We start from the raw sequence: 24580 nt of genomic DNA, 5'->3' as shown, positions 1-24580 counted from the left end.
ACATAATACTAAAACATAAATCAGGATTTACAGGCCACAATGGCTGAGATCACACATCATTTTAAGACAAAAGCAATAAAAGTATATGATAGTTTACCAAAGCTAAACTATTAGTGTTTTCAGATGACTTGGCTACACATCTGCTAAATGTATGGGTTAGAAGTGGTTGCTGAATGTATACAATTGCCGTTCAGATAGGAAACATGCACCCAGAATGCCTAATAATTAAAGCAAACAATGGTGAGGATGACTTGCTCTTGGAAGACCAAATAAATTGGATGGTGAATATATAACTTAGCTTTTGTTTTCCCACTGTAGAGGGCATTGCCCTGCTTACATAATTCCCTGAGTTTCATTGTTTACTACTATTTTAGGAGTTTACGCTTAATCCTGTACAATTTCAAGTCATAAAATATAATATGGCTTTCTCTTTTAACATCATATTAAAAAATAGGTTGTATAAGGACATAAGAACACCAGTGGATGAAAAAAGCTATGATTATCATGTTTATTTAGAAATCTGATAATACACTATATGTTATTATTTAAAAAATGAACAAGATTCCATTCAAAGAAACATGAGAACACACAGTTACATACAATTCAGGATATACACTTTGCATTTTCCCATCCATCACATAATACAAATGCTTCCAAATTTCCAAGGCCATTCATTCCATAATCCTTTGCTGTATCCTGTCTTGTCATTTTTATACACAGAATTTAAGGGCAGAGACTACTGACATTGTTTGTGGTTATAGCTTCGATAAATTGTGTTGCAGGACATGAGGAACAGCTAAAACAATCCTTCATTCTTGCCACAGATACTGTCTCAGTAATTTTATACCATGAAAAAAGGCCAGCAAAAAAGATGATGATTTGTATTCATTTTGAAGCAATGTACTCCACATCAATGAAGCTAAGGTACCTCTCTATACAGTCCTTTTCTTCAATTCGAATTTAGACCTCAGGCAGAGGATCTCATGGTACTTACTGCAAAGGCATGAATTCTGAACCTTCAGTGCTTGGGCTAAGAGAGTAAGACTATTTAGGAATCCCTCTGAGTTCATGAATCAGCCACACAGCCATACTGAGCAACATCAAAGAACCTGATTGATGAGCAGCTGCTAAAGGAGTTGGGACATACAGAAGTAGTGTGCTGATACCCAGGGTGACCTGCAAAGGAGCAATGTATCAGTGCTATATCAGAAATAACCTGAATGCACAGCACACTTCAGAAGTGTTCAGAAGACCTCTACATCTGTTGATCTTACCTCTGTACACTATATAGACAGCATTACAAAACAACCTTATAACTAATTAGGTGTTAATTAGTTTCTGTGATTCATTCTCTTATACTTTTTAACCCACATGCAAGTAAAAGGGACAACTGCAATAGTAATTTACCCTGTTCTTCATGAAGTAATGCTTATATAGCTTTACCTTCTCTGGCAGTTTCTCCCAATTATGACATGGCACAGTCTCATTGCAGCTCCATCCATCCATCCATCCATCCATCCATCCATCCATCCATCCATCCATCCATCCATCCATCCAAACTTTTAGCTCAAAGTTATATGAAAAAAGCTGGGCTGTATAGGGTCATGGTTGCTATAACTCTACTTTAAAGTCCCTGATTCAATTATCCAAGATAAATCAGTTTGCTATAAGTGCAAGTTCTCTGGAAGAAGGGCAGTTTATCATTCAGCTCAGAGAACACTACTTCCCTGCTAGCTGGAATTTAAATGGGTGTATTAATGAGAAAACAATACCTGAAGATATGCTACCGTCAGTAAGGAAGCAAAGGCCATTCTAGTTCTACGTGGGAGTGCGATCTTCCTGGAAAGTAGGTAGACAGTTGTGATGGCTGCAACTGAGGCAATGCCCTAAAGGAAGAAAAAAACATATTAAAACATCTTCCAACAACCCCACAAAAGCCTCGGAAAGGTCCCATTTTGCAAGGCAAGCAGTCCTGCTTTCAATGGGAAGCAAATGGGTAGGAGAACAAGCATTAGATACACTGATCCATTCTGAGCAACTTTCAAGCCCTGTCTTCTCCTATACCTTTTACTAGGTCAACAGCAGTTCTTCAGGCTCAGGTTATAGTCTCCACTAGGCTCTTCTCTTATAGCCTTATTAACTCTTTCATAATTTTTATATTCAAATCCTCCTAATGGGTGAGTTTTCCAAAGATCATGGTGGTATTTGTAATAATGTCGTTTTAAGGGATCATGCAAGCCATACAACTGAGCCATCAGTTTTACTATCTTTGCAAAGATGGTCTTTCCAAGAATTATACCTGATATTTTTTTAATTACAGATGGCAGGAACTGAAATTAGTATTGTTGGTATGTAAAAGCTAATGCTCCATCCAGACTGGTACAATTCATTCCCATAACCCCAGTTTGTCATTTAAAAAACTAATCAGCTAATAGAACTATTAGTTCATAGCATAAAGGCCGTGAAGCATACCAGGATTCTATGATCAAATTGCACTGTTGTGGGATTCTCAAATATGTTCTTTGCCATTGGGGAAAAAGCAAGGAGATCATCAGGAATCCAGCGTTCTCCCATCTTAGGAAAGGAATTATATACAAGACCAGCATCCAGTCCAGCCACAAATGCTCCTACAGTTTCAGAGAAGAGAGGTTGATATACCTGAAGGCAGATTTTCAGTAAGACTAACTATATGAGATTTAAAGTCCTCGAGATGATAAGTTTTTATCCCTAGACCATGTAACATTTCCCAGCTCTGTAATACTGTCCTTCAGGAGAAGGCATTTAAGGACTTTTGTGTCAGAGAAAGTGCAAATCTTATCATGGACCTGAAGAAAGTCCTCACAGTAGATGCTTTTCCCTATCTCTCCCCCTTCCCCCCAAATTTAGTGTATCAGTAACAGAGATTTACCTGAGAGCGCAGTGAGAAAGATGAGTCCTGATGTTCCATAAGCAAATCTTCTCAGGCGTAGCAGTTGATGGATTTTAGGTAGCTATCAAAACACAAGTACTGTAGGTATACGGAGTAATCCTTTCATATATTCTACAGAAAAGATCTTACAAAAGCCACTTACCTTCTGATTACATTCCCCACATCTGCCTCCTGGCTAAGCCTGTATAGGACATACTTGCCATATCTCTTCCCCATTCCAGGTACAACTGTTGCTTAGGATTATGATGCCCAACCAGTATTCAAGATACAAGCCTTTTCCAGTCCCATATTTTACACACCTTGTATTGCGGTAGCAACAATGATAGCCCAGTCCACAAGCTGTAGCAGTAAAGAACAAGAGCAGATCCCAGATGCGCAGTTAGACGGTACTGACTGACCCGAGGGATATCGTAAGAATCTGGCTTTTCCTCTAATCCACTTTTGACCATGTACCAGCCCAAAAGACCCTGCAAAAATAACAAAATAATTAAACTGAAACAAAATTCATTTCTTTTCCTGCTAGTATCATATATGTTACATGCAAAGGAACATCATCTGACAATTTCAAAACAGAGATCCAGGTAATTAACCATCTCATCTTTCCCCATACTAATCAGGAAAGGAAGTCCTTCAACTTATAGCAAGAAGCTACAGCTGGTCCAGAATGTGGTGGCACAGCCAGAGATGACAGTGTCACAGTATATGCACATGTCCCCACTGCTTCATGAGTTGCACTGGTTACCAGCTGGCTTACTACCGGTAAAACCCTTCATGGCACAGGGCCTCCTACATGAGGGACTGCTTGTCTCCAAAATTTTTATGCCCATCTGGTGAAATCAGGCAGAGTGGGCATGCTTTGGATCATGTTGATTAAACAATGTCATCTTGTGCAACCCAGGAAATGTGCTTTCTCTGTTGCCTGCCCTCTGAAATGACCTTCCATCAGAGATCCATACAGCTCCTACCTTAATGATTTTCAGGAAAGTATTAAAAACTTGGCTGTTCTCCCAGCCCTTGAGATAGGATGGTTGTGGAGTCCCTAATTTTTTGAGGTTTTGCTATTGAGTTAGCCTTCCAGTCAGTTGTGTTTTCTTGATATATGTTATTGTTCTCTTTTGATTGTAAGCTACCCAGAGTCATAAAGGAGTTGGGCAAGTTTCAAAATCTTCGAATTTAAATAAGTAAATAACAGGAGAAAGAATCATCTTCACAGCCTGACTCCTTTCTTCCTTTACAGCATAATCATCTCAAGCACAACTGTCTCAAGCTTCTGCAAGGCTACCATACATCACAGTCCTTGGCTCACATAGAGATCAGCACCAGCTCTTCGAATGTTCAGATATAACTACTTTTCATTGCCTGTCTCAGTTATTTTAAGAACACCCACAATCATTTATTTCTAAATAAATGGCTATTCCTACCTGAAAGCAGACAAGCCCACAGAGAGCTACGACATGACCCTTCAAGGATTGGCTCAAGTAGCCCTTTCTCCAGAAGTAGGCTGCTGGAAGGATGTAAACCAACCCCACCAGTCGCCCCCACATACGATGTGAGTACTCCATGTACCAGATGAATTTGAACTCCGTCAGCGTCATGTCATGGTTCAGGCTGTTGCATCAAGGATTTTTTTTTCAAAAATAGGGGGAAAAAACAGCAACAAAGTTTAATACTTTATCTCTAATTTTCAGCTCAACTTCCCTCAAAAAACAGCTGCCAAAGTCCCCCTTGCCCCCCAACTTGTCTGTTGCTGAAAGAGAGCCAAGCTAATGGTAGAATTCCTCTTAATTGAAATTTAGTTTATAGGAACCTTAACACAAATCATACTTACATTTTAAACTCTGGAAATTGCTGGTATTTTTGGAATTCTGCTTCCCATTCTTCCTGTGTTTGAGGAGGCTTCATCTCCCGCACTAAGTGCCAGTCAACCATTGAAAGCCCAGATTCTGTCAACCTTAGAAAGAGAGCAACTCTTTTATTTCCCCTGATAAAACTATTTATCACGGAAGAAGCTCCTTTCAAGTTGAAATATAATAGACGTGCCTACCTAGAAAAGCAGAGTTAGAACATAACACAACAACTTAGAAATTGATGCAGAGACACGGATAGATGCAATGCAGATGGGGGAATGTACACACACATATTAGTGATTAAAAAAAATGGGTAAGATATGTATACGTATCAAAAAAATAATGAACATACTTCACAGGTTTTCCAGGGAAAAAAGAAACAAGAATACTACTTTAAACTCTCTGGAGGAAGGGTGATATAAAAATGCAGTACATTTAGTTTGCATTTATAAATGACATGTTCAGCTCAAACACTATGACAAAGAACTCCTATCTCAATAAGCAAAGACATAAAAAGAATGACACAAGGACCCAAAGGGCAGGGATTTTTTTTAACACTCACTAAAAGACACTTAGAGTACATAGCAAAGCTACGAGGAAGTACCAAACAGATATTTTGTTGGATGTAGAAAGATCCATTGAATGTGGTGCATATATTGTGAGAAAAAGATGGGGAGGGGGAGGGTTGAGGATGAGAAATTAAGTCTCCTCACCTAGTTATGCCACCAAGCACCACAGCTCCAGCCACAGCACCGCTGCAGATTATGAGCCAACGCCCTATTGTTCGGTCTGTCACAGCATTGGGTACAGGTGGTACTGCCACTCTGGAATGTGAAGCTGCTTTTGAAACTGCACTGTGTTTTGCCCGTCTCTGCAAGAGCTGCCACCACCTGAGACATTGCTAAAGACAAAGAAATGAGACACATATTAACAATTCAAGCAACCCTTAATACAAATACTTGGTATGTAATATTCCATTACTGGACTGAAAGGATTACTGTTCATATAAGAATGAGAACCACTGCCATTGGAAAGATGTACTTCACAGTAAGAAATTCATTAATCTTTGCTGTATCACTAAAGGTGTCCTTAATGGAGAAACTATTGTACTTTTAAAAAAGCTCAAGAAAAAACACATTCACAAGAATTCTAACAAAAAAAGGGACACTAGAATGTCAATTGATATTAACAAAGAAGCTTAGTGCAACTTCTTATATTTTTATTGTAGAAGCTCAGTTGAGCAGCTTTTTCACAAAGAGTAGCATCCACAGCAAACAATGATGATGGCAAATTAGCAACACAAGTGCAGTAATGTCATCATGCAAATGTAAAACTTAACCATTGTGTCCCAACATCTGATCAAGTATGTAAGTCAGGGCATTTGTATAATGATATATGTACACGTGTGTTATCATTTGTCCCCTCTGGGGATGACCAAATTCACAAGTCCCTCAAGAAGAAAAGAAGCTGACAGCAAGGAACTATCATCTCTATCAGCTTCCCCAGGGGTCTTGTTGTTTTCTGAGCTTGCTTCTTGCAGACGCTTCATTACAGGGCACTGATGAGGTTGCCTTGCCTGGTAATGAAATGTCTGTAAGAAGAAAAGCAAATTCAGAGAAAAACAATAACCCAGCAATTCAATCATGAGCTACATATATTCTCGACTATCTGCCTCTCCTATTAGCAGCTGGCCAGGCGAGTCCTTCTCCTTCAAGATGGTCTACATTATAAGGCAGATCAGCTAAACCATCTATTTTGGAGATGCTGATGTTATCCAGGTTTCCTAAGCATCCTATTTCTATCACAGCCAGCCATTTTAGGAATTATAAAATGCTAAGAACTGGTAAATTTTCTTTTTCATTCGTACTCCATTTCAGCTCCGTGTTGTACCTTTTTGGATCAAAAACCTAAGACCAGGTTCTGTCTTGTTTTTGCTATCTGATAAGCTGCTTTCAGTGTTGAAGAGCAGAGAAATAAACACTTTAAATAAGTAAAAAAAATTTTGGTTTACTGAAGTAAAGCTTTTTCTCTTGTTTTTTTACAACAGTGAAAACCCAGTGACAAAGGAAGTGCAGGTCCCATCCAAAGGATGTGTTTGAATAAATCAAGGCTGTCTATTCTCCTGGGAAACAGCAGTACATGAACTGTAACAGCAAGCAAGCCTCCCTGCATTCCCTTAGTCTACTTACATTGAACAATATATTAAGGACCCGTATGTCACCCTAAGTATCATAGAATCGTGAGCCCATGCTGCTTTACAAATTATTAATTTTACTAGAGCTACCATATCTGGGTGTAAGACTCCATATGACCACAAAATTGCAGGACAGAGAATTTTCTCTTTGCTATTATTTAATTTTCGTCCGGATGTTTGCAGCCCAGATGTGACAGCCCTAGATTATCACATTTTAAGAGATCAGGAAATCATATTCTATTGTGCAAGTACCTGGCCAGAAGAATTTCCTTTACGAGGTGCCAGCAAAAATCGAGTGCCTCCTAGTACCGTCCGTAAAAGCATTGCTTCAAGTTACGAGGAAGTGGCTTTCCTCTACCCGGAAATAATACAACTTTCCCCGGAAACAGTGAAGTACGTTGCATTGTATCACGTGACAGTTAGTACGCGCTTCCCCGCGTGCACGACCGGGACAGGTGAGAAATGGGGGCGTGGCTTTCTTCCTTTCCCATCAGTCCCGTCAACCTCGAAATCGCCTCCGGAGCTCCCGTGTGTCGGACGTGGAATGAGGAAATGGGACCGGAAGCGGGACCCGGTGGGAGGGTGCGAGGGTGAGTGGGTGGAGGCGAAACCAGGAACGGAGGCTGGAAGGGATCATACGGGCTTGGGAAGGCGGAGTTAAAAACAGATACCGCGCATACACGCCCTTTAGTTTCTGAGTCGAAAGAAGCGAATAATGAGGTGGAGAGGTTTTGCTGGTGTCCCACTTCCGCCTGGATTTTGCTCGCTGCACTTAGTTACATCCACTCAAGAAAATTAAACGGAAAAGGCGCAGCAGATAAGGGGGCTGATGGTTTTTTTTAGAATAATCCGTTGTGTGTCTACTCAGGAATAAGTTCACTGAATTCAGTGGTTTTTGATCCCAGGTACACGCGTAACTGTGAGCAAGTTCTGCCGGGCTTGGTGGGATTTACGTATATAGGATATTACTCTATTTGAAATGATCCTTAGATGTAGAAGAGCATGATGTAGAGTAGATCAGGTTAAGTCTTTCTGCTTGGCATACTTTAAATCTTCGGAAGTGGGTATGTATCCGCACAGGTAAACCGGCATCAGCACACGTGCTGTGGGATCAGAGTTGCAAAGTGATGGAGTTGGGCGCTTCTTTCCCCCATCGCGGCTGTAGTGAAAACCACCCTCCCAATCTGCTTTCATTGAGAAAACTCACACATAGTAAAGACCTTCACTATTTTTCTACTGAATAAATAAATTGGTCTCCAGTTTCCCCGTCTGTTAAAATAATACGGTAACAATAAGGTCATATAAATAATGTTATATTTAGTTCAGGCTTGAGGTTTAGCCATGTAACTTCTAAATTACTTTTGTTTTGTCCTACAACTATTAGTATATTTCAGAGATTTTTTACCTTTTCCATAATGCAAGGCATTGCAGCATATTGTTTATGTAAAATAGTATAAATAATTAACGATATAATGCCAGAATAGTGTAGTTAAATGGCATTATATATTTCAGATGAACACAGGGATCCTAGTGCTCCAAGATTAAGAGCAGTTGTAAAATAAGCATGATTCCTATGCATCCTAAGTACATATCCTTAGACTATTGTATACTTCTTTAAAATTGAAAGAGATTTATTTTGGACTAAGCATCGAATGATCTACACAGGAAGTTAGAGATGTCTTGTGGATCACCAAGCTCATGTGGGAATTTTTCCTTACCAGTCAAAAAGTTGATCATAGACAACTTTGTGAGAAACACAAAATACTTCATCAAAGTCTTGGTTGATGTTGTTGCATCACTTGTTAGCAGTCAGAGGTCAGTCTTTATGGATCTAAAATCTTTCTGCATCAGCCAAGGATGCTATGTTCATAACTTCTGTAGATGTCGGGTCTTTCCTCAACTTTGCAATTCCTGTAAAACAGCCACAATACTTCCAATTATCTGAAAAAAAAGTGAGAGAGGAACCAAAATTAGTTTTGCTTATTGTAGTAAAAACTTCTTACATGGAGAAAAATGTGGATCTTTAATAAGCAAATTATTATTGGTATTCGCTGCCCCCCGGCGCCCCCATCCTAATTCTTTTTTTTGTGCTTTAGGAAAATCTTTCAGCATTACCTTTCTATATGTAATTATCTTAATTATTACATGTAATCACTTACATGAGCATGTTGAGGTATTTTCTTCAGAGGTTCATATTCATTCTACCTTCAGAAGTGAGGTGGCTGAAGATAGAGTCTTCTATTAAACTTTTAGCTTTTCAGTAATAATCTCAGTCTGTTGTTCTAACTAATAATGTGGACAGAATTTGACTAGTAAATGGAAATCTAGGAACCTTCTCGTTCTGAGTTAATGCCTGGGTTAATTACATAGATTATATGCCTGGATTAATTACATGGAAGAAACACTGAAACCTACAGCAAGGACTGGATCTTGAGATATATCATCTTTTTCATAAATAGTCTTACCCTTTTCTCAAAGGCAGAGTCCAGTTGCCCCATAACTCCTGCTTTATATTTCTCTTCTAGGAATGGCCAATGGTTTTCTCATGGAAGTATGTGTTGATTCAGTGGAATCTGCCATTAATGCTGAAAGAGGAGGTAATCCCATAAAAATAGAAGTTGAAGATACTGAAGAGTCAAAGAGGAGACCTACCTCTGGGGGACATTGGCTAAATGCATTGCAAAAAGCTGTAGGAAGCTGTTTTGGAAATCCTTTTGGAGAGAAGGGCAAGATGTGTAATATTTTAAAGTGTGAAGCTATGTATTCTTTTTAATATCTTCAATTCGTTTATGTGCTCTATAAGACAGGCAAGATGCAAATTTATATGAATTGATGACAATTCATATATGGCTATTTTACAGTTTCTGACTTGTTCTGCTTTAATGTGTTGAATCAGTTCCACAGCAAATCATATAGAATACATATTCACTTTTTGAAATTACACATTAATACTTAGAAGTCCAAATGTGGAAATTAAATAGGGTCTTTCCTTCTAACTGCTGGTTTAGGAATGCCCAGAAACACCCCTATCTGTTATAGCAAACAATGTATTGCTCTTAACATCTGCTTTCAAACAGTAGATCTGTATCTTTTGCAGGTGCTGGTCGCCTTGAATTATGTGCCAATCTGATGGAGGGAGGAACTACACCAAGTATAGGTGAGTTGGCAAGCTGAATCTAGTCCCTCAGACTTTACAGTGATGAAAATTGATCAGTGCTATAAAATGTTGTAAACTAGACCTTGGTCTATAGCTCTCCAACCCTCAGATAAAAAGACAGAGATTACTTTTGTAACTGAAACAGGATTGTTACAACATTAGCGGTGTTTTACCTTTTTCAAGGCAGGCTAACACTTTTTTATTTTTGTTTGTATACTGTTCTTCAACATCCCTTTTACTTCTCAACCTCTTCAGGAAAAGGTCAGAACTTCCTTTTTTTCTTCTGAAGCAGAATTGAGGATCTAGCTCTGTCGGGTTGGCATAATTCTTTTTGTGATACTGTGGTTTACTTTTTTGTCATATTCATAGACTGCCCCAGCTCTTAACTGATATTGTACCTTACATCTTTTACCGCTTATAGGTCTTTTGCAAGTAGTGAAGCAGTGCACAAGGGTCCCCATATTTGTGATGATCCGCCCCCGTGGTGGGGATTTCCTCTATTCTGACCGGGAAACTGAGGTCATGAAAGCTGACATCCAGCTTGCCAAGCAGCATGGCGCCGATGGGCTGGTATTTGGAGCGTTGACTGAGGATGGGTATGTGGACACAGAACTCTGCACAGCATTGCTTGGTGAGAGTCTTGCTTTCCTTAGGATTTAAATCCTTAGGATTTGATTGCTGTGACCATAACTGTAGTAAATCCAAGGCTCAGACAGGAAAAAACAATTGTCTCTTATAGGTACAGTAGATGTTATGACCCCCATACCTTATTGCTTGGTAGAAGCAGCCTCTTCTTTTGAGCTGTGATGGATGTATAGTTGAAGTATGATTATAGGAAAATGAGAATAATGTACTTAATAACCTCCCTGTTCACTTTGGGAAGGGGGTATCCTTTATTATTGGAATTAACCCATTTTTCAATTCTTTCTCATCTTCTTTATTGTACAAGATGGATTGCACTATTGTGTTTTTTCTATTGTTGTTTAATCCAAGGTCTCATATTTTCAGAGAAAAATAAGTATTGTATATTTCCCAATTGCTCATAGCCCTGAAAGACTTTTCAGCTGGCAGCTTTCAACACCTTTAATGAACTCTGCTTATTTCATTTAGTTTTATGTTCATAATTTCTAGACTGCTCTGCATCAAAATGGATTCTGCAAATTTATACAGAACAAAAGTTCAAATATAGTACTTAAGCATAGTACCAATAAAAATAAACATCATATTAACTATAAAACAGAGAGAGTATGAACAATGAAGCAAAAGCAAGGCAGTTAGTTACAATGCATGGATGAATTAAAATATATTGATCTGACACTGAAAATTTGGTAATGTCATATAGTAAAGTATAGTAAAGTAATATAGTAATCCTTTAGGGGGAGTGTCACAGAATTGGTTTGATACAAAGAAGAGGCCTCTTTTTTGTGTCTAAAATTATACTGTATCTACTGTAAGAGGCAGTCCTTCAGTTATTTGGTTCTAAAGTCATTTCAAGTACTAAAACAAATGCTGATTTAATTCTGTGAATGATTAATTTACATGCTAAGGAGAAGAGTAGATGCTTCTTTGAAAATAAGATTGCTTTTCAATAGGTACATAAGCAAAATAGTTGTAAGGGATTTGATATACAAAAACTAGAGAGAAGTCTGCTATGAAAAGATGTCTTGGTAGATAAAATTAGGTACTAAAATGAAGAGTGAATACAGATTGTAGAAACAGTCTCAGGGTAGCATCAGGGTAGCATGGCTGAACTATCTGTAGGACTTGCCTTTTTAAGAAGTGTCTTTTGTGAGAACAGGGCATGTTTTCACCTCAGCATGAGAATGTTAACTATATGAGTCTTTCCTTTGCAGCTGCTTCTCGCCCTTTGCCAGTCACCTTCCACAGAGGTGAGTTTCATAGCTCAGAATGAGGACTGGGAAAGTGTAGGCACAGGCATTGTGGCCATGCCAGTTGGGATTTGTGAGGATGTGGTCTGGGGTTGCATGTCAGTGCTGTCTCCTTTCAGCCTTGCTTTGAGCCTCTAATACCTAGATCATAAATCATTTATTTATTTATTTATTTAGTCATATTCATTCATTCATTCCAAAAATGGTTGTGCTTCCTAAGTGGTTAGACTTTTCTTATTAGATGATTTTTCTATACAGACTGATATGTTCCAATGCAGCTTTTTTTCTTTTGAACATTAAAGTAATTATTTTAAAACGTTTAAGGAATAAAATAAATGACTACATAAATTAAAAAGGAAGAAAGTGAAAAAGGACCTAATGGATGGAAAATAAAATATCAGTAAATAAACAGAAAATGTATAATTGTTATAAAATTTAAAATTCATTATTTCATTGCTTAAATAATTAATTGAATATATAAAACTAGACTCATTATATCGAGAAATAATTGAAAATCACTACAAAACTCTAAACATTAATTATATGATTTATCTGTCTTTGCAATTATGGACAGAGTTGTATATCATCTGTAATTCTGTACCAATTTTCTCTTATAGTTTGGGGTAAAATTTATTGAATTTTTCCATAAGTTCTCCCATTGTAATGTAATTTTTGTTTTAAAATTTTGCAACCACTTTGTCATGCAGTCTTTTACTTATCCTGTCTCCATGTCATATTTTAATTGCAATTTATATATATACATCCTGATAGATGGTCTTGGTTCTGTATATGTGTTTCAGATTCTGTCATTTATTTTAAAACCTTCTTTCTTGAGGTTGTTTGTTGTTCTTCCACCAATCTGTAAATACATCAGCCACGCTAAATTTTGGCCTTCACCAAATAATTCTCGCCGTGTCTTTAGTCTTTCTAGAGTCTTGATACACCATATCCCCATACATAATTATACTTTTTGTACAGTAATTATCTCCAGAATAAAAGACATTTCAGAATAAGGCTAAAGGCAAGATCGTTGGACTTATTATTGGACTTATTATTGTGTTTCTGGAATTCCATGTTTTTATCAAGTTCTCTCTGATTATATGTCCTTTCAAGTTTTTATTTTTTTATATCCTTATACCTAATATCTGTGAAGTTCGTTGGCTAAACCAGCACCTTCTGATATGCTATTCAGGGATGTTACCCATTTGACTATCCATGACAAACAGCTTGCATGGTAAAATTTGGGAGAGCAGGTCCACCTCTATCTTTTGAATCTTATAAAAAAATTTATTTTACTCTAGGTTTTTTTTTCCCTTTCCAGATACATTTGTTCAGTGTTCTTTGTTAACCTTGCATTTTTTTATTCTGGAATTAAGATTGGCACCATTCAAAATTAAAAAGTTACCTTAGCTAATACATTCATTTTAACAGCGGCATTTGATCTTTACTGGGAGAGTTTTAATTCCCCTGCAGCTTTTGACATGGTCTGTGATCCTGTAAGAGCCATGGAAACACTGATATCAATAGGTTTTGAGCGGGTGCTGACCAGTGGTTGTGACAGCTCTGCCCTGGAGGGGCTGCCCTTGATAAAGCGGCTGATAGAACAGGTGAGCTTTCATTTCTCCCATTTTGTAATTCTGCTGATAATTTATCCTTGTTTTCTGGTAGTCCAGAATAGAGAAAATGCCAGTCAGCTGTCAGTCTGGCCTCAGATATCCGAGGATTCTATGGAAGTGGGTTATATTTTCTTTTACAAGTAAGGTTACTAATCCTCTTTTTCTTTACAGGCAAAAGGCAGGATTGTTATTGTACCAGGTAAGGTCTGTTGTGAATACCATTAGCTGATACAGGCTCAGCTTCAAGAATATATCTCCCCCATTGGGGGAGATGGGCGGTGATATAAATTTAATAAATAAATAAATAAGTAAATATGTCAATAGGACTATATTAGTTTTTGGATGAGAGTCTACTGGACTTCATTTTTTAATGAAATGCTAATTTCTTTGGAATGAGAATCTACTGGAGACATATGGTATCTTTTAAATAGCCATTTTATTTGCAAATATTCAAACAGCATAAATGGTCTTCTACAAACAAGCAACACAGCAGTTAAAGTAGCATCAGATTCCCAAAGCATCTAATAATGCAACCTCTTTCTTCTGTCTGCTTTAACTAAACTGATCGCTTGGATTCCTTCCCTCTCTTTCAATGGGAATTCTACTGGAAACTGCTTTCTATTCCTTCTCTAAACACTGGTAGGCATGGTGTATTGAATATTTCAAGCATTATTATTCTATTGTATCTCTATCATCAAGAAAAACAACAGCGATTGGTCCTTGAGGAAGAATGCTATCTAGAAGGTTTACTTGCTGGCGAGTTGCAAGTGCATCATCCATTGACATTGGTACCTGAGGTGTTCTTGAGAAATAATCCCAGGTTCAGAGCAGAGATGCCCTCTAATGCCTATAGAAAATTGGCTCTGTTTTGTGAACAGTTATGCTTAACTTCACATTTGTGACTCAGAAATGGATTATCTTGTACAGGGGGAGGCATAACTGAGAGAAACCTACAAAGAATTTTAGAAGGCTCTGGTGCTTCTGAGTTTCACTGCTCAGCTCGCTCAGCCAAGGACTCAGGCATGAAGTTCAGGTAATAGAGCAAGATCTTCCCTGCCTTAATCTCGTTTGTACTACTTAGTGTAACTTTACAGTTTGTGATCTGAATAAAAGCATCAGGAGTGTTGGACTAAGATTCATCTGTGGTTCCTAACTTCAAGTACTGTAACAAGGTAGTGTCCATTAAGCAACCATTGGCATTTTTGATATTTCAATAATGTAGCAACAGGTGGTGTTCTGATAAATACTGTGCATTGACCAAAATAAGAATAGGTTTGATGCTGTTCTTTTCCTGACTTCTTCTGGGTACACTTTCTAGATAGCATTTAATGACTTGTTGCTTTTCTTTTAGAAACTCCAGTGTTAAGATGGGAACCTCCCTCTCTACACCTGAGCATTCTATCATGGTGGCAGATGTGACTAAAGTGAGGACCCTGAATGCAATTGCAAAGAATATCCTGTAGAAGAAGAGCATATAGGACAGGAAGACCTACTGTCCTCTGACTTCCCCATTCCTTAACTATAGACATTTCAGTACTGTTTGGGTCAGTCAAACGAAGATGCCAGCGTGTGTTTTTCTCTTCTTCCCACTGCCTAGTCTTCATTCAAGGAGTCTTTTCTTTAAATATTGTGACACCATTTGTGAGCAAACTCTAGGGAGGCATGATATTAGGTAAAGATGCATTCACCACTGGGTAAAACTCCTTTTGACTTCTACTTTTCAAATAAATGCTGAAGCTGATCCACCTCACTGTAGCTCTTCTTCACGCCATGCATTTTGTCCAGCTTGGGTAGGGACTCTGGTGTTTGTTCCAGGCAGGCAAGAGAGGTGAGTATATTACGCTTCCCTTCTTAGTTCACTTTGACAGAAATTGGGATCTCTGCTTCTGTGGAATACAGGACTCAGATGGAATGTAGCAGTGGGTGAGAGATCATTCTCTTCATTTAGGGAATGGATGGATAAAGAAGCAAGAACAGCATGGGAAAACAGTGCAGTGCCTTGTAACCGACTGCAGGTTGTGATGATTTAAAGGGCTTAGATTGGTAGGGGGTTTAACTGTGTCCCATCCTTTGGGGAGGGTAGCAAAGAACCAGGAAGGCAGGAGCTAGTAGTACAACGTATACCATGTCCAGTTTCACGGGCACATTGACTTCATCTGTCACAAATGAGGAGGAAATTGGTAGGAGTCAATATCTCCATTCTAGCATGGCACTGGGAAGAGTGCAGAATTTTTTATGAAGTTTGTCTCCATTTTTCCTTGAAATGTTAGTTACAAGGGTAAACTGCCCAATAACTATATTCTCTACATGGTATAGAAATATTTTAGAAAAATACAAAATAAAAGAAAGTCAATCATAGTGAATACTGGACTAAAAAAATGAAATGGCCAAGAAAACAAAAACATCTTCTCTTGCTTCTGTAAAGACCACAGTGTGTGCCAAGCAAAGAATTCAAGGAGGAACATTCCATAAGTGAGGAGTTATCACTGAAAAGACTGTCTTTCCTACAGCCACTAGATTTGCCTTATTTAGCTAGGGAAACTGAAGGAGGGTTTGATACAATGGTCATAGGACCCAGGTTGGTAATATGGGAGATGGTCCTGTCAAATAACCTGGCCTTAAGTCATGTTGAACTTTCAAATATGAATGGACATTTTTTTTAATCTGAAGGGTTATTGATGTTTGTATTTTGATGTGTATATGTTGCCCACTAACTCCATATGCACATACATCCCATTAAAATTATTTTATCAGTTGGGTCTAGAAATGAACTGTCAGCTTGTGCAGATGCCCAAATACCAATATAATAGCATAATATAAATAAAACACAGCAAACAGTGTTCTGCAAGAATAATACTTGGAGCAAAACAAAGTCAGAAAAGTTCAATTAATAATTGTGTTTTCGTTTAACCAAGGTCACAAGAGTTTAGGAGACTCTGAGCCAAATGCTAGATTGTGCAAGTCATGCACTGTAAAAGATGTTGATAGGCTACTTGGTGCATAAAATCAACTCCTCCCTTCCCTTCAAACACAGAAGAATACATGGGGAAAGGATCATCCTCAGTGCAATGGCTTCACATTCATAGGAAATTGTCTCAAAGGAATTACACTCCACTGGACAGCCAGTTACTGATTGTGCCTTATGTCTCACCCTGAAACTGAATGCCAGCCTGTAGAATAGACATTTTTCAAAAAGATGTTGACTTTTATTTAACTAATAATTAACCAAGGGATATATTGCCTGTCCTGTGAACTCTGAACGCTTTCTTAAGAATTAAATAATGGTTTGCTCTAGGTTTAGTGATTTTATACAGAAAGAAAATCTATTTCACTGTGTTTAGTTTTTTCTGTGGTTTCTGGAGAGTGGAGAACACTGAAGTCAGTATCGCCACTGCTGGCTAGAAATAAATGCGGGGAGGGAGTGGGTAAGGAGAGAAAGAGAGCCAGTTTGGTGTAGTGGTTAAGGGCACCAGGCTAGGAACTGGAAGACTGTGAGTTTTAGTCCTGCCTTAGGCACAAAGCCAGCTGGGTGACTGTGGGCCAGTCAATTTCTCTCAGCCCTAGGAAGGAGGCAGTTGCAAACCACTTCCAAAAATCTTGCCAAGGAAACTGCAGGGACTTGTCCAGGGAGTCGCCAGGAGTCAACACTGACTCAAAGGCACAACAACAAGGAAAGAAAAAAATCCATTGCAAGTTTTTGTCTTTTTACTCTCACAGCCCCCACTCCCCATCTAATTTCCTTTGTCTTGGTCTTGAAGACATAACAGTCTTCAAACTGGATTCCCAGTGCAGAACTAATCTGCTAAAAGAGTTGTCTTTCTGTGTACATTTCAACCATATTGTCATTGGAGAAGGGGGATTTAAAAAAAAAATTATATATCTTGAGGAATTTCATCTGGGACACTTGGTTACTCTCCACTCAGATCCATTCATTTTCTGTCTCCCAAGTCTTAGGAAAATGCCAGCCAGCTCTTTTCCATAGTTCATGAGTTTGATTATAGAGTTAAAGATTAATGGCCTTTTGTTAGGTTCCTAACACTGCTTAGTTGAACATTTGGGACTTTTGTCCTGCCTGGTTTCCTGGGTTGGACAGAATAGTTGGGCAACAGTTGGAAGAGAGAACGTCAGTCATGGCAGCAGCAGCTTTGGAACGTTTCTGTGGCTCTGTTTTCTGGGTAAGTGGCAGCAGCTTCTCCCAGAGTTATTTGCTCATCAATTAGCCAGGGTGACACTGAATGACGGAATGTAGTCATGAATTGTGAGAAGATGGTTAGATAATGATAAAGCAGTTTAACTTGTGGTTTGGGATGGTGTGTATAAATTACTGATGTATAGACATAGTAAAAGACAAATGGGCACAAATGAGAGTACAGTTGAGGCATCAACAAACTCACCATATTTCCATTTTGAAACATTCATTGACCTTTCCTTATCAGTTGTTTTAATTTACAGTCTTAGATGGTGGGGGCTTCAAAACCTAGTTGCAGAAAATGTTTACACTATTCTCAACGCACATTGTAACAGTCTTTTATAAATAAGTTCATTCTAAAGAAGAGAAATTCTTTATACTTTTATTAAAATTAAAATGCTTTTGAGTACACAAAGAGGAAGAAAATGGGTGATCTATTTGAGCAGAAATACAGGTGCACGTGGATGGTTGAATGTTTGATTACACACACAAAAATTCACTCTTGTAAAGATAGCATTTCAGAAAAGAGGGTTTTGCTTAACTCCAAGACGTGCTAGCTTCCTAAAGCATTTTTGATGGAGGCTGTGTTCAGATATGTTGTTCTCCTTTTATATTCTGAAATGTTATATCACACGATTGTTATGGAAGCTGCTGTGAGTTACTTTTGTGACTGAGGTAGCATACATAAATAAATGGATAATTCTGATTATTTCATGTAACTCTCAGCTTCAGGAATATTGGGAGGAGTATACCACTGTTGTATTTTGTAGTCATCCAGATTTATAGTTCAGTTTTACAAGCCCAGACTAAGTAACAAAAAATCTCCTCTGATTTACTGCATTGGGATTGGCATAAAGTTGCCTCTATATAAAATCCCCCCCCCCCCCAGTATTTTTAAGACATTGCTAGGATATAGTGTACATCACAACCCAGTCATGGACATTTCAACTAAGGTTGTTTGCACCATTCCCAGATCAATTCTACATTTTTATGATTCCACACAATCTGGCCTCTTCAGTAGAGCCAATTTACGGATCAGCTGTCAGGCAAGAGGAATGGCTGTTTGTTTTCTTGTCTAGGAACCTGAATGTGATCTTGAAAGGAGCTGTAAGGACAATGCTGCCCTGCCAACTTTGGCAGCTTTGCCCCTATCCCCTACCCCCAGCTTAGACAAGGAAGCTGGGATGCAATTTACAAGTTTTTATTAGTTTTGTGCTTAGGACTTCTGTTGCTGCAGATTTGCAGCAGCTTATGCAGAGCAGTGATTTTCAGTTCTTATTCTCAACATATCTGAGTTAGCTAAATTGAAGATGAACAATCTCAGATAATTTTCAAATTGTTTTTGAGGGGCTGGGAAGTGGTAAACAGTAATGATGTAGAAGTGCTACATCATGGAGGTCAACCCTCAGATGTTCAATATTGGGCTGTCTCTCTTTGTCCCTATGTTGTGAACATTCACATCCTTCCCTCTGCTGAGCCTTGGAGCACTTGTCTATGCTTTCCAATGCTGTACTGCTGCTGTGAATGTGTAATGGTGGTTCCTCTTGTAATGTCTTGGTGAGTCTGTCTGTCTTGGGATGAGTCTTGATCTCTTGTCCCAACTGAAAGCAATGTAAATGCTATGTTATATGAGGACATTACTTTGTGTGCATCCCAAGGTTTTAACTCTTGCCTGGGGAAATGGCTGAGGACTCAAAGGAGTAGAGTTGCTGTGTCAGAGAGGATGCTGTGGAATTATTCTGATGTTTTACATTATGAGGTAGGCTGTGTATGCTGAGGTGACCAGTTATTATCATACATATTTGTTTATATTTCAAATTTTGTCACCACCCATCTCACTCAAAGGCAAATATACCTTGCCTTTCTGTATAAACGCTCAAGGTAGCTTAAAACAATAACACATATCCTATTGTAGTGAATTCATTCTCTCTCTAGTAATGTGAGTGGCTTGTCTTCATCACAAGGAGTAATCGTATGTGAATTATAATATTGTTCTGGGGGCATGTCTGCCATTTTTATGGCTCCTTTTTATAGTTCTATGTCTCTCCCCCCACCCAAAATAGTTATTTTGCTCACATTATTAATGGCTTCCCCCACACCATAATTGGACCAGGAAGATTTGTGATCCCATGCAATATGATTGTTTGTTGGTCTGCCTTGTTGGAATTATTGTATTCATTTTTATCATAGTTTATAGTTTGTGTTTGTTCTCTCTGCGTTTTAGTTGTACTCTTCCCTGAGTTGTTTTGAGAGGGTGGCTATACAAGCCAATTAAATAAATAAATAAATAAATTATAATTTTTGTACCAGATTGCTTTGATAATCTAAACCACATGGTGAAAACAAACAAAAAAGACAAATATAAGGCTTTCCCCTCTAGCATTAGGATGAGATTGGCATGGGATGAATGTGGTATGGGCTGCATGGGAAAGTTTAACTGTGGTGCCAGGTCTTTTTTGTTTTAATGTTTTTATTTTATGGTTGATATATATTGTTTTTATTTTGGGGTTGTGAGCCGCCCAGAGTTTGGTTCAAGATGGGAGGCAATATAAATGTAGGTGGGTAGGTAGGTAGGTAGGGTTCCCACTTTATTTTGAAGATGTCTTTTATTCTGAATATGTTTTATATTTTGATTATTTTTAAGGAAGAGAATTTTACTTGGATAAAAATTATCTCCTTAAAATAATTAAAATGTAAAATAAAATATTGCCAGTGTCACAATCTTATAAACTCTAGTAGATCTTTTGCTTTAGATACTGATTTAGAAATGGTTGTGATAGACTTCCTGAATTCATCACATGGAATGCTATTTTGGACTGCTGCTGGCTATAGCAAATACTGCTATCTTCTGCCCATTTACATGCCACAGTGCCATTTAAGGAAAAAAATAAAGTCAGGTTTAGTTCAGGAGTTAAGCATAATGGATTGGATCCAATCTAAAGTTATTGAATTTTGGCCCAATTAAAATCAGTGGGACTTGACAAATGAGTTCCACTGATTTTAATGATATTTAAATATTGTCAGTTACTGTAAATTATTACCTTAATAATCATTGTATAGTAATGTCTAATTGATAAATAAGAATGAGAACTGCTGTTAGCTGCTATTTGCCAAATAAGTCCAACCCAGTGTCAGTAATGGTGTTAAGCATCTATGTTTAGAAAAGTACAAACTTAAAAAGTTCTCCAGTGTTACTTCCGAACATGAGTTTACAATTCAGTCATACTGTTTGATATAAAGGGCAAATACAAGAGGATGTGAACCAGTGAAGAATTCTGAAAAGATGTTGTAGGAAATGGAAATCAATGTTGAAATATTGTTCAGCTACATTATGCTGAGTTGTAAATCCTTATTGTTATTGACTTATTACCTGAATAGCCAAATCTAGACTGCAGTAATTGCCATATTTATTGTCAGAGCAGAGACATAATGGAACCTTGGGAAGAGGTGCAAGGGACAGACTTTTTTAATACATTGCCTAACAATGTATAATAGCATCAACTTACTTTGCTTCTCTCTTGTTACTCCCAGAATTCCTCTTTCCTGGACCACAATGACGCTGATCTGCCCCTTTGCTTTGAGCAGACAGTTCTTGTCTGGATCCCTCTGGGCTTCCTTTGGCTCTTTGGCCCGTGGAAACTTCTTCCCATGTGCAAATCTCAGCTGAAGAAATCATCTGTCACAAGGCTGTATCTCATAAAGCAGGTAGGAGAGAAGATCATTTCCCAGAGTTTTTCAAACAGTAGAAGGGAAGCAGACTCAATTTAAAGAGCACCGTAATTCCCCTGAAATAGATGAGGTGTTAGAGATATGAGAAAACTCCAAAAGATCACTTAAAATGTTATATGTCTCTCTAACATTATAGTTGTATGTATATATGTTGCCAAATTATTGTTCTTGTTTTAAAAATGTCTTCTATATAGGTAATTGATCTACTGCATGTGTATGGATGTCTGTGATGATGAAATATAGATCTAAATGTAACTGGAAAAAAAAAGGAGGAAGAACAAAAAAAAATTAGAGATGTGATATATCTAGAGTTGCCCTTAAACCAGCATTCTTTGATTTGCTAATTAATGTTAAGTGTTTTCACAAAAAAATGTTACTAAAATGTATCTTATTGAAATGACTTGTTCTATGGCTTTACTTAATTCAGTTTTGTAACAGCCTTGACTGTAATGGAATACAGCTGTAATTACATGTTTTTGAGTGGTTTTTAAAAAGCAAAAGCAATGAAAGGTTAATTTATACATTGCGCTTAACTGTGTCTGATGGAATGAAACCTAGTTACTGGAAGCTAGCCAAAAGTACAAGTTGTATAGTATTTTTAAAAATTGCTGTCTATAATAACGAATGACATTTGCTGAAACTGAAGTCTAGTAACTGCCTTTCTAAGGATTGGCTCTATTATATTCACATTCAACTTTAGCTTTATTAAGTGCATTCCAAGGGGCAATGTTATTTTGTGTGGCTTTAGAAAGATTTCTTTGAGTAAAACATCTCAAATCCTGTTCTTAAAAAGCTAGGGTTAGGGTTCAATTTAACTCTAACATTATTACATTTGCTGCTTGCTGAAAATTTTTGGACCCTGTTTTGAAGAGGAAATCTCTCTGGCCTGATTCCCATAAAATTTAATATTTAATTAGTTTACCTAAGGAGAAAACATTGTGGAAGCTGACAAGCTTTGCTTGAGCAGCTACTAAACAGAAAAAGGAGGCTGTGTGGACCTGGATGGGGAAGAACCATTTGCAGTTCAATACTACCAATACTGAGTAGCTATGAATGTTAGGGCCTCCTGCATCTGAGGACTTTCCACCTATAGTCTTTGATGGAGTAGTGCTTCCCCATTCAAGAGTCTTGTACAATCTGAGGATTCTCTTGGACTCACAGCTCCTACTCAAAGAGCAGGTGGAAGCTGTGGCCAAGGGGGCCTCTGCAGTCCATCTGGTGTGCCAGTTGCACCTCTTGCTGAATTGGAAGGCCCTTTAGACAGTCATTCATGCCCTGGTCACCTCACTACCACAATGTGCTTTACTTGGGGCTGCCCTTGAAAAGCACTCAGAAGCTTCAGTTGGTCCATAATGCAGCAATGCAGGCAGTGATGTGACACCTCTGCTTCACAAGCTGCACTGGTTGCCAGTATGCTTTTGGGTGCAATTCAAGGTGCTAGTCATCACCTACAAAGCCTTACATAGCATAGGACCAGGTTATTTGAGGAACTGCCTATCTCCCATGGTTTCTGCCTGACTGGCATGTGCCAGCAGAGTTGGTGTGCTTCAGGTTCCTTCGATCAAACAGTGCCATCTATTGGGACCCAAGACACATGCCTTCCCTGTTATGACACCTACTCTCTGGAATGAGATCTGTATGGCTTCCACCCTGTTGGCCTTCCATAAAGCCTTGAAGACCTGCTTGTTCTCCCAGGCCTTGGGTTAGGATGGATGGACCCCCTTGTTGGATATGTTTTTGTATAGAACAAGTAGATCCCATCTTGTTTTGTTTTGTTGTTGGGTTTTTATGGTTTAATATATTGTGGTTTAATATATTGTGAGTTGCTCAGAGTCAGTTTGAAGTAGGGTGGTGCCTAAATAGAAATAAATAAATATTTACACAGCTGCTGTATTAGGCTGTTTAACTTTCATTTTAATTACGTTTGACTACCATCTTACCTAGAATTTGTATTGTTAGTCATGACTTATAGTTGGAACAAAACAGACTGACTGACTGACTAAAGCCTAATTGGCTGGCTTCATGCAACATTAAGCAAAACCAGACAAAATCACATTGTGGCTTAGTTTGATGTATAGACACACCAAGTCTTGTGTTAGTTTTCACCAACCAGGTGTCATATTGAGCTTTTACTGCCCAGCATCTCTATCTATATAGTCAGTAGATAAGACTGTTGAGGATGTTGGTGAACTTACTCTCATGCATCTGAAGATACAAGTTGGAGTTTTTGTCGGAGCAATTATAGAACATGTTATACAAATAAGCTAATTAACTCTCCAGTGGACAAGACACATTGAGGTACTGCTGGAAAAACCAGTGGGCCGTAATATACTTTCTGGTTTGTACTAGCTGTCCAGTTTTGGTTGCAGTTAGCAGATTTTTGACTAATCTCAGAAAAGCTACATAGGGTTGGACCTGGTTAGTATTGGATTTCTTGGACCACCGTGAATTCTCAGGACTGTAGGTTAGACTGGGAAGTTTTTTAAAAAAAATATAGAAAAAGGCAATTGCAATACAAAGCTGTTTTGTTGTCAGCTATCTGAACATGCCTGTGGTAGTCACCAAGAACCAAGCTCAACACACAGCAATCTTTAAGTTTGCTTTTATGTAGCAACTTCCTCTCTTTGATGCTTTGTAAACTTTTTGAAAACTTGTTCCTTTGCAACCTAATGGGCAGCAATCATTAATGAGTAGTAATTTGTGTCACTCTTTTCCTTTAATCAGGTGCTGACTCTGCTGCTCTTACTTACTGCATTAACTGAAGTGGTTTTCATCATTGTTGAAGACTCAGGGAAGCTGCAGTACTCGACCTTTAGTAATGGAAGACCTGCTGTCCAGTACACAAATCCTGTACTCTATTCCATCACTTGGGTGAGAGTCACTTCTTGCCAAACCTTTACTCTCTGTGAGGACAAAAGCGTTCTTTATTTAGTTTTCTCCCCAAGTTGCCAACTCCAGACTGACAAATTCAGCCCCAGTCTATTTCCATTGTCTTAGACTTGTACTCATTAAAAGTTTTGGGAGTGGATT

At 38.2% G+C, this 24580-nt stretch overlaps 3 protein-coding genes across 5 annotated transcripts in view; 2 read left to right on the top strand and 1 right to left on the bottom strand.

Moving 5' to 3' along the window:
- Positions 1-495: 495 nt before the first annotated feature.
- LOC134499999 (cytochrome c oxidase assembly protein COX15 homolog) lies at positions 496-7320 on the bottom strand. Its single transcript, XM_063306977.1, has 9 exons — positions 7223-7320; positions 5490-5677; positions 4758-4880; positions 4351-4537; positions 3229-3396; positions 2909-2990; positions 2473-2627; positions 1773-1886; positions 496-1176 (listed from the first exon to the last, which is right to left on the bottom strand). The coding sequence occupies exons 1-9, from the start codon at positions 7292-7294 to the stop codon at positions 1045-1047; spliced, it is 1221 nt and encodes a 406-aa protein (XP_063163047.1). The 5' UTR covers positions 7295-7320; the 3' UTR covers positions 496-1044.
- Positions 7321-7465: 145 nt separating this feature from the next.
- Positions 7466-15378, top strand: CUTC (cutC copper transporter). 2 transcript variants are annotated; one of them, XM_063306978.1, is made up of 9 exons: positions 7466-7560; positions 9496-9567; positions 10068-10127; positions 10549-10758; positions 11981-12016; positions 13490-13623; positions 13804-13831; positions 14560-14665; positions 14984-15378. In XM_063306978.1, the coding sequence occupies exons 1-9, from the start codon at positions 7515-7517 to the stop codon at positions 15093-15095; spliced, it is 804 nt and encodes a 267-aa protein (XP_063163048.1). In that variant the 5' UTR covers positions 7466-7514; the 3' UTR covers positions 15096-15378. The 2 variants fall into 2 exon arrangements, with proteins under 2 accessions (XP_063163048.1, XP_063163049.1); XM_063306979.1 differs by lacking the exon at positions 7466-7560 and adding an exon at positions 7676-7875.
- A 2318-nt stretch (positions 15379-17696) lies between these two features.
- Positions 17697-24580, top strand: part of ABCC2 (ATP binding cassette subfamily C member 2) — a 39137-nt gene continuing 32253 nt past the window's right edge. For both annotated transcript variants that reach the window (XM_063306972.1, XM_063306971.1), the window contains exons 1-3: positions 17697-17807; positions 21353-21526; positions 24275-24421. In XM_063306972.1, coding sequence (XP_063163042.1) covers positions 17763-17807; positions 21353-21526; positions 24275-24421 — 366 coding nt within the window. In that variant the 5' untranslated portion in view covers positions 17697-17762. The remainder of the gene's footprint in view (positions 17808-21352; positions 21527-24274; positions 24422-24580) is intronic.

The sequence above is a fragment of the Candoia aspera genome, chromosome 6 (genome assembly GCF_035149785.1).
Source record: "Candoia aspera isolate rCanAsp1 chromosome 6, rCanAsp1.hap2, whole genome shotgun sequence".
In the NCBI taxonomy this organism is placed as follows: domain Eukaryota; kingdom Metazoa; phylum Chordata; class Lepidosauria; order Squamata; family Boidae; genus Candoia; species Candoia aspera.
This window is presented reverse-complemented; position numbering and strand designations above follow the sequence as displayed.